At 36.5% G+C, this 17,868-nt stretch overlaps 1 protein-coding gene and 1 long non-coding RNA gene across 14 annotated transcripts in view; one reads left to right on the top strand and one right to left on the bottom strand.

The window, feature by feature from the left end:
* The window catches only part of FER (FER tyrosine kinase), a 439,449-nt gene that overhangs the window by 16,175 nt on the left and 405,406 nt on the right, over nucleotides 1–17,868 (bottom strand). For all 11 annotated transcript variants that reach the window (XR_012413997.1, XM_015451752.3, XM_073994008.1 and 8 more), the window contains one exon: nucleotides 46–200. Coding sequence is in view for 10 of the 11 variants with exons in the window: in XM_015451752.3 (XP_015307238.1) it covers nucleotides 46–200 (155 nt within the window). In the remaining variant the exon portion in view is untranslated. The remainder of the gene's footprint in view (nucleotides 1–45; nucleotides 201–17,868) is intronic.
* Nucleotides 1–17,868, top strand: part of LOC123574126 (uncharacterized) — a 26,497-nt gene extending 8,629 nt beyond the window's left edge. The window contains exons 3-5 of one of the 3 annotated variants that reach the window (XR_006699040.3): nucleotides 7,013–7,093; nucleotides 13,299–13,422; nucleotides 16,474–17,868. This is a non-coding gene — a long non-coding RNA (uncharacterized lncRNA). Of the gene's footprint in view, nucleotides 1–7,012; nucleotides 7,094–13,298; nucleotides 13,484–16,473 lie in introns of all 3 variants that reach the window. The other 2 variants (XR_010587132.2, XR_012413999.1) reach the window with 2 other exon arrangements.

Raw genomic sequence — 17,868 nt, 5'->3', positions numbered from 1 at the left:
CCATTCATTTTTACCACCAAGAAAAAAAAAGTGGTCTATTCTTACCATAATTAAGAGCTTCTGGTGCTGTCCATTTAATGGGAATTTGCTTTAAGCCAGAAGATGAATACACTCCACCATCCTCTTGACGAGACATTCCAAAGTCACTGATTTTCAGAACATTATTTTCACCCACCAGGCAGTTTCTTGCAGCAAGGTCCCTAGGTTACAATGAGACATAGAAAATGCCTATTAAAATAAATTGAAAGCCACTTTCACATTCATGATTTCCACACTTTGCATTTTTACATTTGCAATGTATTTATAATGAGGTTAAGAATGCTTGTGATTTACCAGTCCTCCTCATCTTTTCTGTCCTAGGTGAAAAACATCCATGAGAACATATCCATATGGAATAGGCCACATGCTAGTTTTCTAGGTACCACATATATTTCCATTTAAATAGAAAAACACTGATTCTAGCTTTAAAAGAGAAAATTACAGAGGAGAGGCTAAGCAAACTTGGCATTACTTCTTTGGCTTTCCTAGAGCAGCACTGTCCAATAAAGGAGCCATCTGCCACATGTGCTACTGGACACCTGCAATGTGGTTAGTGTGACCAAGAAACGGAATTTTTCATTTTATATACTTTTAGTTAATTACATTTAAACAGCTGCATGTGCCTAGCAGATACTGAGTAGACTCTGGTAGACAATTCTTAGGGCTTCCCAAAGGTTGGAAAGTGGCTGAGGTACCAGAGAGGTTGGCAACTCTTTTTCTGCTGCATCTGGCCCTGTCTCTCTCTCATCCACCTCATCTTGTCCAGTCTCCCTATCACTTACTATATCCCAGCCATACTGGGCTTCTTTTTGTCCCCAAATGCAGGACAAGTCCCCTAAATGAGGCAAGCTTGTTGCACTGTATACCTTTTGCACTCTAGTGTTCCCCTTTGCCTCCAGTGTTCTTCCAGTTTTGCATAGCTGGCTCCTCTTCATTCATTCTTAGCCCAAACATTCTCTCTTCAGAGAGTTCTTTCCTGACCACTCTAATCTTCCAAAGTCTTTCTTTGGGGAGGACATTCAATAACCAAATTCATATACAGCCATCCCTTGGGATCCATGATTGGTTCCAGGACCCCCCTCAGATACCAAAATCCAAGGATGCTCAAATCCCTGATATAAAATGGTGTAGATTTGCCATATGCACATGCTCCTGTATACTTTAAATCTCCTGTATACTTTAGATCATCTCTAGATTACTTATAATACATTGTAAATGCTATGTAATAGTTGTTGGAAGTCTATATATGTTTAGTACAGACACAACCATCTATTTTAAAAAAAACTCTCTCTGGATGGTTGAATCCACAGATGTGGAACTTACGGTTACAGTCATATATAAAAATTACATATAACCAAGTGGAGCTTGTCCTAGTAACACAAGGTTGGTTTAACATTTTAAAAGTAATCAGTGTTATTCACTAGAGTAACAGAATATAGGAGGGAAAAACTTGATAATTCCAACTGATGCAGAAAAAGCAATGGACAAAAATTCAAACCCACTGATAAAACTCAACAATCTAGAAATACTAAGGAATTTATTTAACCTGACAAAGGGCATATACAAACAGTTAAATCTCTAACATTACACACTTAAATGGTGAAAGGCTAAATTGTTTTCTATTGAGGTCAAAGCAAGGATACCTGTTTTCACCAGTTCTAGTCAAAGGGATCTCTTGGAAATAATTTTACTTCTTTTCTGATATCTGCCTCTCAGTTTTTCATGTGTTCCCTTATGTCATTTTCAATTTGAAAATGTGATGTTTTTTACATAGAAAATCTTTGGGAATGTTTATAACAAGAACTAGAATTAATGAATTTTACAAGGTTGCAAAAATACACAAAGTATTCTTGTAAGCAGCAAACAATTGGAAAATAAATTCCATTTACAGTAGTACCAATAAGGCAAATACCTAAAAATAAATCTAACAAAAGACAAGTCCTTTATACTTCAAACTACAAAACTTCACTGAAAAAAATCATAAATATGTGAATATTAATATGGCAATTCTTCCCAAATTAATGTATAGATTTAATGCACTCACAACCAAAAATTCTGGCTGATGTGCTGTAGAACTAGATAAATGGAGTCTAAAATGTATATGGAAATGAAGGGTTCTACAATAAAGTAATTTTAAGAAAGGTGTACAAAGTTGTAGGACTTACCTAACCTGATTTCAAATTCCACTAGAAAGCTATAGTTCTCAATAGAGTTTAGCATTGGTAGAAATGTTTATAGCTCAATTGAATAGAACAGAGAGGATCTACAAACACACCCACATATGTATAATCAACTAATTTTTTTGGCAGAGGTACAATGGCAAGGTAGTATGCACCTCCCAACTCTAGTCAGTGGGCCAAATGCCATCACCCTTGGTCAGAATGAGTTTTTAGTCACTGCAATGCTTTAGTCATGTACAGGATTTCATTGTTAGTACTTTCTTTAGAGTAATATCTATGTTTTATAGCTACATACACTTCTGTTGTCATAACTATCTTCATTGCACCACCAGTTTAGAGATTTGTTCTCTGAAATGAGGATTACAGTTCTATGAGAGGCCAATCTAAAACAAATTTAGAGATATCTCAATTCAGTGTAAATAAAATTTCAATACCATTTACAGAAAATGCTTTTTCCTTTGGGCTGCATTTAGTTCAAGTGAGTGGAAATGGGATCTTTTTGAGATAATCTATGCATTAAATAAAACCTTAGGCCTTTATGCCATAAGCATGCACTGTATACTCAGTTTGCCAAATATTCTAATAAGTATTAAAGGAGACAGAATAAAGGATATGGTGTCTGGGCTAAGAAGCCAACAATCTAATTTGGGAGATAAGGCAATCACACACCTTTCTTCCTCCTTTCCTCTCTATTCTCTTCTTTATTAAGCCTACTATTGTCCAGTACTGAGTCACACTTTGGGAGACACACTAGTACTCCCAGCCTCTTCACACATAAAACTGCCAGAGAACAATCAGTGTGAACCTGTGTGTTACAGACTGCAAATCCTACAGGAATTCAGAGGTGAGAAATCTCATAATAGGCTGGTGTTGTCATTCACCCGAGGTATCAGAGATAGCCATATCTCACCACAGGCAGAAGGATATAACAGCAAATGCTGCTCACTGCTAAAAGGAGATGGAAATGTTCCACTTATGTGTGCCTAGTAATCTTATTTGAAGATTCAAACTTCTGAGTGTGTACCAGAGGTGTCCTCCAACTCATACATAATATAAGACAGGCTAATTAAGGATTAAATAAGAACAGAGAGCATTTACAGGAACGCCAAGGCCAGCAGGCAATGGAGATGAGTAAATTTTCTTCACTGTCTAGAAAGCACAATGGTGCACATCTTGTTCTGTGGCTACGTTCACTCTTAGAGCATGCCCTACAGTAAGCCAGGAATCACCATGAGGCTGAGCCAGTGTTCTCCTTTGCAATGCTATTTTGCCCCAAGCATTGTTTACTCGCTACTATGATTCTACAAAGTCGGGATTTATTCCTCATGTAAAAAACGAGTTAGAGAAATATTTGCTTTTTTTTTTTTTTTTTTTTTTTAAATAAAAACTATTCCCACTGGGTCTGGATAATACTGAGCCACAAATAACTACTAGCACTTATGAGGAGAAAACCTCTTTAAGGCCCTGGAGTTTCCTGATTCTGGCTGAAACATGGTATAAAACCAACAACCCAGGGAGTGAGGAATAAATGAAGCATACTTCATTTGCTCTACTATATTCTGACAAAAAGGGGAGAATTATCTTATACAAAATGTATTTAGGTAGTTAGCTGCAAGCATATTTGGGGCACACTGCAGTAGTTAAATGCACCAACTTTTAAAAATATATGAATTACATTATTTTCTAATTTTTATATCACTTATACACAGATACATGTTCTTTAAAAATTTAAACACAAAAAATGTGACCGAACGTTTCCCATCAGACTTTGCCAATTCCATTTGACTTATTGATATAAATTTAGATACATTCTTATTATATAAACTTTGTACCACATGTATATATTTGTTTACAAACCTGACTAATTGTACAGTTCTTGTTCTGACATTTATTCTAATATCATTTGATGTCCTTCAGAAAATGTTAATAATTTCCTCCATGCAGGCCAAGTGTACTGCTTGGCAGATTTATTTACTTTTTTTTTGTTGTTGACAATTGCGAGTATATGGTTCTGTTACTTCTTTCCCCTATTATTCTTAGTTGACATATAATAATTGTACATATTTATGGGACAGTGATATTTTGATATGTGTAAAAAAATATGTAATGATCAAATCAGGGTAATTAGCATATCTATAATCTCAAACATTTATCATTTGTGTCACGAACAGTGAAATCTTCCCTTCTGGCTTCTTGAGAATATAGAATAAATTAACCTTATTCATTCTACACTGCTGCAGAACACCAGAACTCTTTCTATCTAGCTATAATTTTGGTATCTACTAACCCAATCTCTTTCCATCCTCCCCACCTCTCTACCCTTCCCAGTTCCTGTACCTTACAATTCTACTCTCTTCCTCCACAAGCTTGATTTTTTTTTAGCTCCCACATGAGTGACAACATGCAGTATTTATCTTTCTATGCCTGACTTATTTTGCTTAACATGATGTACTCCAGGCTTATCCATGTTGCTGCAAATGACAGGATTTCATTCTTTTTAAACAGGTAAACAGTATTCCATCGTGTATGTATACACACCACATTTTCTTTGTTGATGGGCATTTAGGTTGATTCCTTATCTTTGCTATTGTGAAGAATGCTTTAATAAATATACATATCCCTTTGATATACTGAGTTTCTTTCCTTTGGACAAATCTGCTGGATCATATGTTCTACTCTTAGTTTTTTTTAAGAAACTTCCCCACTGTTTTCCATAATATGTATATTAATTGACATTCCCAGCAACAGTGTATAAGAGCTTCTTTTCTCTGCATCCTTGCCAGCATTTGATATTTGTCTTTTGTCTTTTTTTTTTTTTTTTTTTGAGATGGAATCTTGCTCTGTCGCCCGGGCTGGAGTGCAGTGGCACGATGTCGGCTCACTGCAGCCTCCATCTCCCACATTCATGTGATTCTCCTGCCTTGGCCTCCCGAAGTGCTGGAATTGCAGGCATGAGATGCTGCATCTGGTGTTGTCTTTTGATGATAGCCATTCTAACTGGGGTGATATGATATCTCACTGTGGTTTTGATTTGCATTTCCCTAATGATTAGTGTTGAGCTGTTTGAATTTCTTGGATATTCTAGATTTTAGTCCCTTGTCAGATGAACAGTTTGCAAATATTTTCTCCCATTCTACAGGTTGTCTCTTCACTATGCTGATTGTTTCCTTTGCTGTGCAGAAGCTTTTTAATTTAATATAGTCCCATTTGTCTATTTTTGTTTTAGTTGCCTGTGCTTTTGAAGTCATGTTAGCTATAAAACCTTTGCCTAGACCAGTGTCCTGAAGCATTTCTCCTATGTTTTCTGAAGTAGTTTTATAGTTTCAGGTCTTATGTTAAGTCTTCAATCCATTTTTATACATGGTAAAAGCATCAACTTTTTAGTATTATATCGCTTATTAGCTCTTGGAGGTTTGGAAATTTACTTACTCTTAGCTTTAGTTTTCTCATTTGTGAAATGGGGATAATAATTGTACCTACAACATGAGGTTTTTGTGAGAATTAAATATGTAAACCACTTAAACAGAAAGTAGTCAGTGTCAATAAATGTTAGTCACATACAGATATAAAACTGTAAGTTCATCATAGGAAGACTTGAATTTAGCCTCAGAAACAATGCATCAGGAAATCTGCCTCCTTCCGGTTTCTGATTAGATTCAACTATTTGATAATTTTCTCATCATATGAATATAAAAGACAGTCAGTTTAGTTCTCCTAAAACCAACGTAAATAGTATTTTACTGTATGCCGGGTACTATTTGAAGCACTTTTCATATGTTAAGTCACTCAGAAATTACTGTACTTATGATCTCCATTCCTATAGATGATAAAACCGAAGCCCAGGAAGTTAATCAACTTGCCCAAGGTCACAAAGCTAGTAAGTGGAGGAAAGCAGACATTGAATCCCAGCAACACAGCTCCAGAGTCTGTAATTTTAGCCACTTACTATAATGCTTCTCAATATAGCTAATAATTCTCTTTCAGAATGTAATCAAATGACACACACCTTAACCCATGGCCAATGGCTATAACTTCTGAATTTTAAGTAAGAGGCAAAATGGATGACCTTTAGGAAAGGAGGTGACACTTCAAACTCCCTCCCTGTCCCCTAAAAAACAACAAAACAAACAGCCTATATATACACATATAAAAATCTGTTTTCTAATAAGCAGCCAAATGTCACCAACTGCTTTGAAACAATATATGAGTGTCCTGATGAAGGAGAGTAGGACTGCCTGTTTCTTGCAAAATTTTGCACACAGTCACAGAAGTGGAACCATAAGCTGTCTCTTAGAGCATACCAGGAAACTGAGGTTGGGCCAGGTGGGGTGTCTTTGGCAACAGAGGTGGTATGTTGAGCGCTTTTATAAAAAACAAAAACAAAAACAAGGCAATACCATAGCCACTATTTAGCTGTAAGTAATGGGATCAGAGATTGACCAAAAAATAAATGGCTACCCAGCTTCTTCTGCATGTCAGAGGTTGCTTATTTCCATTTCAGAATCTACCTTATTATTTCTTTTGAACAAAATACATATATATGAAATCTCCCTACATTTCTCATTTTCAGTGCACTGCTGATTTCACTCTGTTTTCCATTCATCATACTGTTCCTCATCTCTTCTCTTCCCTTTGCAACCTTCTTTACCACACTTCATACCTCTCTCTGGTAACTTCTGTGCCCATTACTGATGGGGCACTTATTTCTAAAAGAGGCCCCAAAGGAAGCCTGCAGCTGTAAAACTGTGGAATTAGTACCATTATTAAAATGTGTCTGTTCTCTTTCTTTGAAGAATTGTTCCAGTGCCACAGACTTCTGGGAGGAAGAAAACAGAAGTCCCGCCTCTTTGAATGCAGCTATCAACTGATGTAGAGTGAGAGCATAATTTGTGCTTTTTTGTTCAGGGTTGGTTCAATGCCCTGCAGATATTTATTGTGAGAGCAAATGACTGCTTATTCTTGAAGCTTCTCTCCTGCTACCTGTCAGGACACTCAGAATACATAATATTTGAGTCCTCTCATTTACTTAAAGCCACTGTTAAAATGCAAATATGTTACTTGTGGGGAGTACTCATATTTTAGCATAAATATACCACTTACTCATATTTTAGCATAAATTATTTGAATAGATAATCGAATAGACATCAAAGTCTTAAGGGATTAGGAGGACAGGGCTGATATGTTCTGACAGTGGGAAATAATAAGGGAAAACTGGTTGAGCAGAGCAGGCTTGGGTGAGGCATGAAGTAGGCTTTTAAGGAATAGTCAATTTGGGCACTGGGTGAATTCTGAAGGGTATGACAGAGCACTGGGTGGGGGCAACAATGCAGATGTAACTTATAAAAAATTTGTATAGGGCTAGGCCCTGATGTATTTATTCTATACCAGGTTATTTCTTCTCAATAGCAGAGGAAGATCCCACTGGTGGCTTGGATGCCTCAACCACTGAGTCCATTTACTATAGTGGAGGAAGGTTTCTCTCTCTGGAGAAACAGAGGCCTGTGGTGATTCCCTTCAATGAGGTTGCTGCCTGATGGCTGGAACACGAAACAACCAAGTTGTTGCCTGATACAGCTGACTGAATGGGAATCAATTATGGAAAACACTGTTAGTCATCTGGCTTTCCTTAAAATGGCCATGCTCAGCACAGAGAAGTGCTTGCCGCTTTTGGATCTTTTATCTCATTTCCTTGGGCGACTTCCCTATAAGAGAATTCTGGTTGGACATGTACAAGTGCAAATTCCACATATTCTTTTCTTTAGCTTAGAAATCATATTCCTAGATAAAGCAAGGGAACTCATACTAAATATGAATGTTGAAGATAACTCGGAACCAAACACACAGTGATAAAGCTTGTCTTAAATTTACCCCAAAAACCCAAGGGGACCTTTCTTTGCATTTGATTATTGTGATTAATCTGGATGGTTTATAGTTTATGAAATAGGTGCTAAATTTGTATATTCAGATATAAATCTCTCTCAGTCAGTGTTGTCCGCTCCCTATCACCTGTGGGCCACATTGTGAAATGAGATATCAAATCTCCAGGCACAAATTTTAAATAAATATTGATCTATTGTTAAACCTCTTAAGATTCTAGTCTAGAGGAACTTGGTGGGGGTACAGATTAAAAACATTTAAGTAAATGTTTTCATCTCTTCAGTTCACAGAAACATATCAAATTTTACTGGGCAATTTAATAACAAAACTGAGCTTTGTCTTAAACAAATTAAAGGCCACTAGCTGTCTGAGGCTACAATAAAATGCACTACAAGGACCTGGCTCAGAAGTTAGCCTTAGTATTGATGGCGATAGCCTCTACTCCTAAAAGACTTCTGGAAGAGAGATTTAAAAAATATACACCCACTCCCATTCTGAGACTATGAAGTGAAAATAGAAGTACTTGACTGAGTGACAAAAAACATAACTTAAAATGTTATACTTGGATGCAATAAGTTACCTGAGCAACAGACAGAAAAAAGTGACAAAACCACTCCTTACTGAATAGCCATCATGATAATGGCTATCATTTATTGAGTGCTTTATATGTGCCAGATACCCTTTTAAATGTCTTTCATATAACCCATGCTCTTTCAATACTCAACTTCATGCATACTAATCTGTACACTACATACTTCCACAGATTTTTTCCATAAGCAATGATGCAAACATTTGCATTGTTGGAAGTTCTGGACTAGGGATTAGTACAGTTTTCACTCAGTTTTTTCTTAAAGCTATATAAGCTTATATGTTCCACATTTTCCTGGACCTTGGAAATGAGAGCACCAGTTCTTGATTTTCTGAGCATGAGGGCTGCTGAATAATGTCAAAGAATTTTATGATCCTTTGCACCACACATCAACCCAGATGTCATGTTTTATAATGGCTGACAGCAAAAATACAACATGACGAAAAGCTACTAAGAATTTGACAATGTTTTGAAGTGAATTTACACTCTACTAATCATGCCAATAAAAGAATAGTGCATATAGATAGACATATACAGACATTATTCTGTATCAGATGATGCTGGATAGACACTTGGAACACTTGCAGTAATTTGGAGGAACCAGGGGTCCATGGTGCACCAGCTGGTGGCCAGCATATGACCCTTTCAACTCTAACATTCTGTACACTCCAGGTTAAAGGCATTGTCTTCCTGTAAGTAGCCAGATGAATCTAGCCTCACAGAGGTGGTAGATGGCCCTGGCAAAGAGTTTTCCATGTTGCCAGTACAACAGTGGGTGTCAGCAGCTAATGAATGCAAGTCACACTCAGAGGGTAAGTTAGAAGAGTTCCACTACCCAGGAGCTCTACTATAACAATGCATGTATCCTCTGGCTTGCCTTCGCTGAATAACTGTGGGTTACAACCAAGAAATCACATTTCCCAATCCTGTAAGAATATTGGCAACCATTGATTGACACCTATTATGTGTTAGGCACAATGCTAGGAACTTAACCTATTATCCCTAATCCTAACAATCACACTCAGAGGCATACATGTCTTTGTATATGGTTACAGAAACAGGCTCAGAGATTAAATAACTTGCCCAACATCACATAGCTGGTGACTGAGTATGGAATCTATCTTGCTCCAAAGCCCTAGTTCTTTGTTTTCCACAGTGTTGAGTGTTCTTTTGGTTTCTTTGAAATACTATTCATTTTATCTTGATAAAAGTTATACTCTTTAATCCCTGAGTAGATAGATTTCTGCCATTTTGTTCCTGGGAATTATTTTCTTTCCCATTTAAGATTAATGAAATAAATCCCCTGACTTGGTACTTAGGCTATGGAATAAGAATATATTGGGAGGACTAAAATATGCATTTTTTCTATTCTATTTTCTATAAGGGCATATAACAATTCCTCTATAATCATTTGTTATCGTTTATAATTTCATGAAGTGATATACATAGTCACACTAAGACCTAAATTAAGATATAAGAGGCACATAAAGATACAGAGCAACTGCGTAATCTGTGATGCACAAGGTGCCATAATGAGCCTCAGGAACATTTAAATTTTTATAGTCTGCAAAATGTTCAGCTACTAATGAACAAATACACCCTAATTATAGTGGAATGCACCTAGATTTAGATACTGAATCATCTGCAGTGGTTAACTCTTTGTAGGATTTTCTTCTTTGTACAAGGGATGCCACTGACTTTGTACTTTACCAAGAGTGTCAATAATGACACTAAATTCTCCCAACCAGACAGCTCTATGATCAGCTTGCACATTTACCTCTGGTTTGGGGATGTCTGACTCCTAGGCCACACTCCTGGGTGGCAGATGGCAAACTCCTCATCTGGCATATTATCACAAAAAGCATTTTTAGAATAGTTTTGGTCCCTACATACAAAGGGGAAATACATTTATTGTAGCACCACTATTCTGTTAATGGAAAACAGTTTTCAGTATTTATAGGAATTCAAAAGAAGTAATGACTTTCTTTTACGTATCTCAACAGTTCCTTCTTTGCCTCCCATTTACACTCTTTTAAAATGAAATTTTCATTATTCCCATTTCAATTTCTAATGTTGCTTTCTATGTTTATGAAGTAATATCCCAGGTGACTTTATAATAAATTTCCCTTCAGTCCTATGATTGCTTGCAGTGTACAAAACTGAAATAGAGTCTAAGTTATGAATACAGGTCTATTTTACAATAATTCATTTTTATCTTTAAACAAAGATCTAAAATTCAATTTCTTTTCTGTCTCTATATATTTTCTTTCCATAGTCAGGAAAGCTTGCTTTATCTTTGTTCAATTTTAATTCTGCATTATGTTTGATAAGACTTTATGGTATTAAGACTTGATTTCATATGCATAGCTACTTTTCTTGTAGTTCTACAAGATAAAGGTTTTTAAAAATATTTACCTAAAATATTCACCAAATGTCCTTCTATGATGAGTTGTTATTCATTTGTGATTCTTTGATGTAATTCATAAAAAATGTGCATTGTGCATTCATGAAGGATTACTTGTCTGAGCAAATATTAACTTCGCATATACATGTGTCCTTTTGGTCTCTTAATGAAATTTACTTTTACTAACTTGCAGACCACAGTTACATAAAAGTGTCTGGTGGACAAAATAATTTATATAAATGTAAAATTTATAATGCCTGAAGGGTTTGGAAGAATTCTGGCAAATTTATAGCACTTTCCAAATTACGAGAAGAAAAATATGATAGCTGCTTAACAGCATTCGGCAACAGTGTACAGCAATGGAGGCAAGTGGGTATCATAGGATCTTGGTGAAATTCAGTGAATTACTTTTGTAAGAACTAGGACATAGGATTTTAGAATTCTATGAAATATCAAATGGTCATTTTAGTGCTATTAGGTAGTAGGCCTTTTAGATTATTCAAAATATTTTTTCAACATGCCAGTTTATGATAAACAATACAAATGAAGAGGTATGGGGAAGGGGCTTCCATGCCCTCTCTGGGTGTGCTGCCCTCCAGAACCTGCCTCATCTTTAGCTATCTGGAAGCTCTGGAAACACTGTCCTTTTGAGTTTTTATGCAGGCTTCATTACACAGGCATAATTGATTAAACTACTGGTGACTAATTTACCTTCAGCCCTCCTTCCCTCCCCAGAGATTGGGGGATGGAGACAAAAGTCCCAACCCTCCAGTCATGCCTTGGTCTTTCTGGTGACCAGGCCCCATCCTGAAGCTCCCGAGGGGTTGCCAGCTGTCAGTCAACTCATTAGCATATAAAAAGACATCATTTATGCCAGGAAAAGGGGACAAAGACCAAATATATATTTCACAATATCACAGTCAACTCCCAGTCTTCTAACGGGATCTGTTACATCCAAAGGATATATAACTTACAAGATACTGGGACATTACTAGAATTCATTTAGTCATTAATACTGTAATGTGTCCAGTTCATCATGTTGTATGAATATACTCCCAGAGTGAGGCCACTCAGGTTTGCAGGCTTCCAAAGCAGGAGTAGTCTCAGAAAATATACAGGTTCACTCTTTCAGGCATTTGGTATAATTAAGTTAAAAGACAATGTCATCTCTTGCTTTGAGCCTCTTTTAAGGTAATATAATATTGGATTTCTGTCATATAACCCATTTGTTCATTTCTTTACCCTCAGCTACTGTTTTTCCTTCTGTTCATTCATACTGAAACTTTTCTACCTTTGGAAGGGACATTAGGTTTGACTATCCTGCTTGTCTAGACTCTAGGCAACAATCCTAGTCCAGCAAGTACCTCCCCCTCAGACCATTCCCATTCAGATAGGGTAAGGTTACACTGGGGCAGAACTAGTAGGCTATTTTTACCATCAGGCAATATAGTTGCATTCATTGTTAACTCCAATTCTGGCAGAAGGCTCTCAGGAAATCTGACATAAGGTTTAAGAACCGTAGTTACAAAGTAATTAGAGTCTATATTTGCAACCACTTTTAAGACCTTGTTATTTTGGCACAAATGGTAATGAATCTGACCTTAAATACATGCCAAAGACAAAACGTAACTTGGACTACAAAATGTCCAAAATGTTTGACAATGATGGTGGAGAAAAGAGACAATCATTTCTGGTTATTTGATCTGGGAACTGAATCAGGAAACATTACTAAGTCTCTATTATGCAGATGAATTTGTATGTTCTAGGAACACAGCAATTTATGGTTATTGACTGACAGATACACAAAAACCCTTACTATTTTAAAATGGAATAGACATACTTCCAGTTTACTTTGGAGTTTTTGCAAAGTACCATTTCTGTTAATCTTATAATCACACAGAATTTAGCCATGTAAAACAGGATATTCATTCATGTATATGTATGTACATATCAACCAGCTGGCACACCATTCATTTATTGAGATCTTACTCATAGCAAGTCCTCTGCTATATACTGTAGATACAGATAAACTAATTCCTTCCCTCAAAGAGTTCAATTCCATAAGAAGAGACAGTTATGCAAACCCATAAATTGCAATATTGAAAATTTCAAGTTTGAAGGTAATGTTCAGAGGTAGGCTCTCAGAGACAGTTGTGGTATGAAAAATGAAGCCATAACATTTTGTATTTCTCCACCCTTTTGTATCTAGGCTAACCTAGCAGAATGTGGTGGAAGTGACGGTATGAAGTTCTGGAGTGTAGGCCACAAGATACCTTGCAGCTTCCAACTTTTGTCTTTCTGGAACATTCCTAATACCATGTAAAGAAGCCCAGGTGAGAAACCATGTCGGATGAGAGGGACTCAACCTACAGCCAGCATAAAGGGCCCAGACATGTAAGTGTGAGGGTATGTTATACTCTCCAGCACTGGTAAGGTTACTGATGACTGAAGCCACAAAAAAGATTCCTGGGTAGAACAGTGGAAAACCATTCAGCTGAGCCCAGCACAAACTGTTAACCCAAACTGACAGAACAATAAGAAAATAAAGTTGTGTGTTAAGACATTATACTTTGAGACACTATACTATAAGAAAAAATACTTTGGGGTGGTATTTTATGAATGAATAGATAACTGATAAAACATATTTATTAATAGTGCAAATGATAGCTCAACAGTAAGAATGGGCAGAGTTGGGGTTAGAGATGGAAGAAAAATGATCACTGTTCAGGGAGGGAACGAAGCTAATTACCTGCTTCTTTCTCATTCACACCTGATAGAAAGCTGTTGCAGGTGCCTTCTCATTGGTGTAATAATGTCTTCTGTCTTGGCTTCTCCAACTTTGAATTCGTTTTAACTGGATTGTTATGAGTTACAAACCTAAATTTTCCCTCTTCCCAGCTTTGCTGCACCGACATCTGCCAGGCTATTAAGTCATATCTCTGTTAAAATATACCCCAACAGACAGACAAGATGGAAACCCTGTGGCTAACATGAGAAAATGACAAAAAAGAAAAAAATCTCATGGCTAGTAGGATGAGGGGTTGGTCCCAATGTTATGCCATAAGTTTTCCTGTAATCAAGCAGAAACCAGCTCCTGAGAAGCATTGCTGAAACAACTATAGCTGGAAATTTTCCCAACCAACCCTGACAGACTGCTGGATGCCAGCTGACAACCCCTTCCCCCTGCCTTGTGGTCCTGCCATAACTCAAATTGGAAGAGGACCTGTTTTATAAACATTGTTTATTGATAGACAGCCAGTTTCAGTCAGCTGAAGGCTGCACACAAATTGTCTTTATGTCAAAAAAGGTGAATTATAGGGCACGAAGAGCCAAGTCCCACTTTACTTTAATACTAAAATGCCAACATAGAGTGAACATGGGATGTACGTTACATATGTTTACCATCCACTATGCAAGTGCCTGATTTCCCTCATGAATAGTCACAGATTTTCTCCAACTTTGGTCAACATGTACATAACACTGAGTCTGTGAGACATATATATACCAGTTCCCTCCTCCCACCTGTGTGGTGTGCACTTCATTTCCCTGAAAGTGGTCCTTCCCTGATCTGAGGATAGTTTCTCCCTCCGAAATTCATGTTGTCTCCTTTTCTTCCTCTGTGGATCTGATGGTCTTTTGTTAATATCTTCTAGGCACTGCTTCTTGGAATACCTCTGGTGCCAGCAAATGCCATGCCCCAAGGGTTCTACCCTGTCCCAAGTTTCTGTACTACCGCTTTTAGTCTGATATAAAGAGAAGAAAAATTTAAACCTGGCATATTGAAACCATTTAATTTAGAGGTACTCGAATTAGAGCAATATAGAGATAATGATGACCCTGGGTCATCAATAAAGGTCATATGTAAGTGTGAGGGATATACCTGGTGTCAGAAAGTAGTAACATGTGATAGACAATTTATAATTGTTTCCATAAAAAATTTATTCATTCAAAAAATATATATATGTAGCACTTACTACTTGCCAGGCACTGTTCTAGGCAAGGCAGGGAACAACAAAAGACAAGAATTTATGTCCTCATGGAACTTTTATGCTCCTCTGATAGGACCTAGTTAAATAATACATCATCAAATAGTACACATAAAAAAGAATTACTCAAGGATCTATTCCTTATAATGTAAAAAGGGAATCTACAAAAGGGGAAGAAGTGGGGAGCAAAAAACAGAAGCAAAGAAGTAAGACAATTATCACTACATAATTGTTGATTCATCTGTTTAGAAAATGGAGACAAAATTTTAGATGGCGTCAACATGCCAAGTGGAAGGAAGGAAGTAAAAAGTAAAAATATGCCAAAGTTGCTCTCCTGTTCACATACATGAAAATAAGGATTAGGATGTAAAAGGCAAGACTGGTAAGACGTATATGCTACCAAACAGAAGGTGTGACAATATTGCTATCAGGAAATGTAATTTGAGGAAAAGGCATCAATTAGAATAAAAAGAACCGTATTTCTAAAAGGTAGAATTCATGAAAAAGATATGTTAATGATACTAAATGGCAAATGCAGCAAATATAGTGAAAACAACAAGAATCAAGACACATTGTAAGAGCAAGAATAAAAGAAGCACAATTCAATACAGACATAGACATGATTCAGAAAGGAGCAATATATAAAACATGTAATAGGTGGAATGTCAGCAATATCAGCACAAATGGAGTAGGCAGCATTAGAAGCAAGTATCAAACAGGGACCAGAGGACCTCCTCCTAAGCAAAGAGCAACTTAGTTAACAATAGTAAAGGAAAATGGAGGCCACCTTGGACTATCTTAATACCATCACTAATGGAAGACAGGGTCATGCAAATTCCATCCATGTGAAAACAATCAGTAATTATTGAATAACACACTATACCAGTGTGTGGTCTAATTATTAAATAGGCACTGATGTCATTTTGGGGAAGTTGTGTCTGCTTCGCTGCTCAGCTTATTTGAAGCAAGGCTGATGAAGGCCTCTGAAAATACCTTACTGGGAGCAAATGTGTCTCTGAGAAAGAATGAGCCAATCTACTAGGACTTTCCAGCTATAATCTCAAACATTATTTTTAAATGTTAACTGGTTTAGGTTTTGCGCAGCTTAGGTATTTGGGTGACTGACTACTAATTCAACAAGACGCAAAACAACCATTAGGCAATAAGGAATTCACTTTACTTTCTGAATGTTTTCATAATCTATTAGCTATAGAATAGACATATAAACCTCATCAAACTGCCATGAAGTTATTGTCTAAAACCCTATCAGACATTCAGAATAGTTTAAGGTTTTCCTTATATTCCAAATCATATTTATGTTAGATGATCAAAGAATATACTAAGTAGCAGAAATGTTTTTTTAAAAATATGTTTAATATTTTATTCAATTTTTTTTAGGCCGGGTGCAGTAGCTTATGCCTGTAATTCCAGCACTGTGGGAAGCCGAGGCAGGGAGGATTGAGCACAGGAGTTCAAGACCAGCCTGGGCAACATAGTGGGATCCTGTCTCTAATTTAAAAAAATGTAAACCACAATGAGATATCACTGCATACCCACCAGAATGACAAACTCAAGACTGACCGTAACAAGTGTTGACAAAGACATGAAGAAATAGCAGCTGTCATACATTGTTGGTGAGCACATAAAGTGGAACAACCATTTTGGAAAACAGTTTAGTAGTTTCTTACAAAGCTAAATGCAAATTTTTTACATAGAACCCAGACAGTCACCTAGATATTTTCTCAAGAAAAATAACACACTGACACAAAGACTTACATATGACTATTCAGAGCAGCTTTCTTTGTAATGGCCCTAAACTGGAAATAACCCACCTGTTTATCAGCTGGAGATTGGAAAACAAACTGTAATACATTCATATAATGAAATACTCTGAAATAAAAAAGCATAAACTAACATACGCAATAACATGGATAGATCTGAAAAGCATCATAAGTTTAAAAAAAAAAAAAGCTAGGACAAAACATACTGCATAGCTTGATCTAAAAGAAATTTTAGAAACGTCTAAGCTACAGTGACAGATGAGTGGTTCCCTAGGGCCAGAGATAGGTAAAGGGTACTGACTACAAAACAGTGCAACGGAACTTTTGGGGATGATGGAAGTGTGGTAATGATTACATGACTATACATATTTGGCAAGACTCATCAAACTGTACCTTAAAATTGGTGCATTTTGTATTTATAGAGAAATAAAAGTGATTTAAAAAATAGTAAGGCACCTTAAGATTCTTATAAATATATAATAGTCATAAGCAAGTCTTTGTGTGAATCTGTTATTTTTCCTCAGTAAATATCTATTTGTAACTATATAAAATTATAAAGTTAAGGGTGTTACTAATAAAGAACTTGAGATGGCATGTTACTGTGGATTTCTTTACATGGGATTGCAAAACAGGGGCCACGCAGTCAAATTTAGGTTAAACTCCAGAAAATAAATGTATTAAAATGCTTCTGAGGATAAGTTTTCTGCTTTTTAAAAATTATTTTGGTGGGCTTTTTGTTCAATCATTTCCATAAGACCAGCACCCTTGTGGACTGTATTTGTGAGAGAGAAAGGCTTGCTGGGGAGTGTGAGGCTCTACTGTAGCCTTTTCTAATACTAAACAGGATCTAGATGGCACTTACACTTTTCATTTTGGCCTTTTTTTTTTTTTTTGTAAAACAGTAGTAAAATTCAATAAACTATTTTTGCATTTTATTTTAAAGATATTATCCCATGGAAAAAAATGGCGTTTCTATTAATATCCAAATAAAGTAATGATATGACTGTCTTAA

Source organism: Macaca fascicularis, chromosome 6 (assembly GCF_037993035.2).
Source record: "Macaca fascicularis isolate 582-1 chromosome 6, T2T-MFA8v1.1".
In the NCBI taxonomy this organism is placed as follows: domain Eukaryota; kingdom Metazoa; phylum Chordata; class Mammalia; order Primates; family Cercopithecidae; genus Macaca; species Macaca fascicularis.
This window is presented reverse-complemented; position numbering and strand designations above follow the sequence as displayed.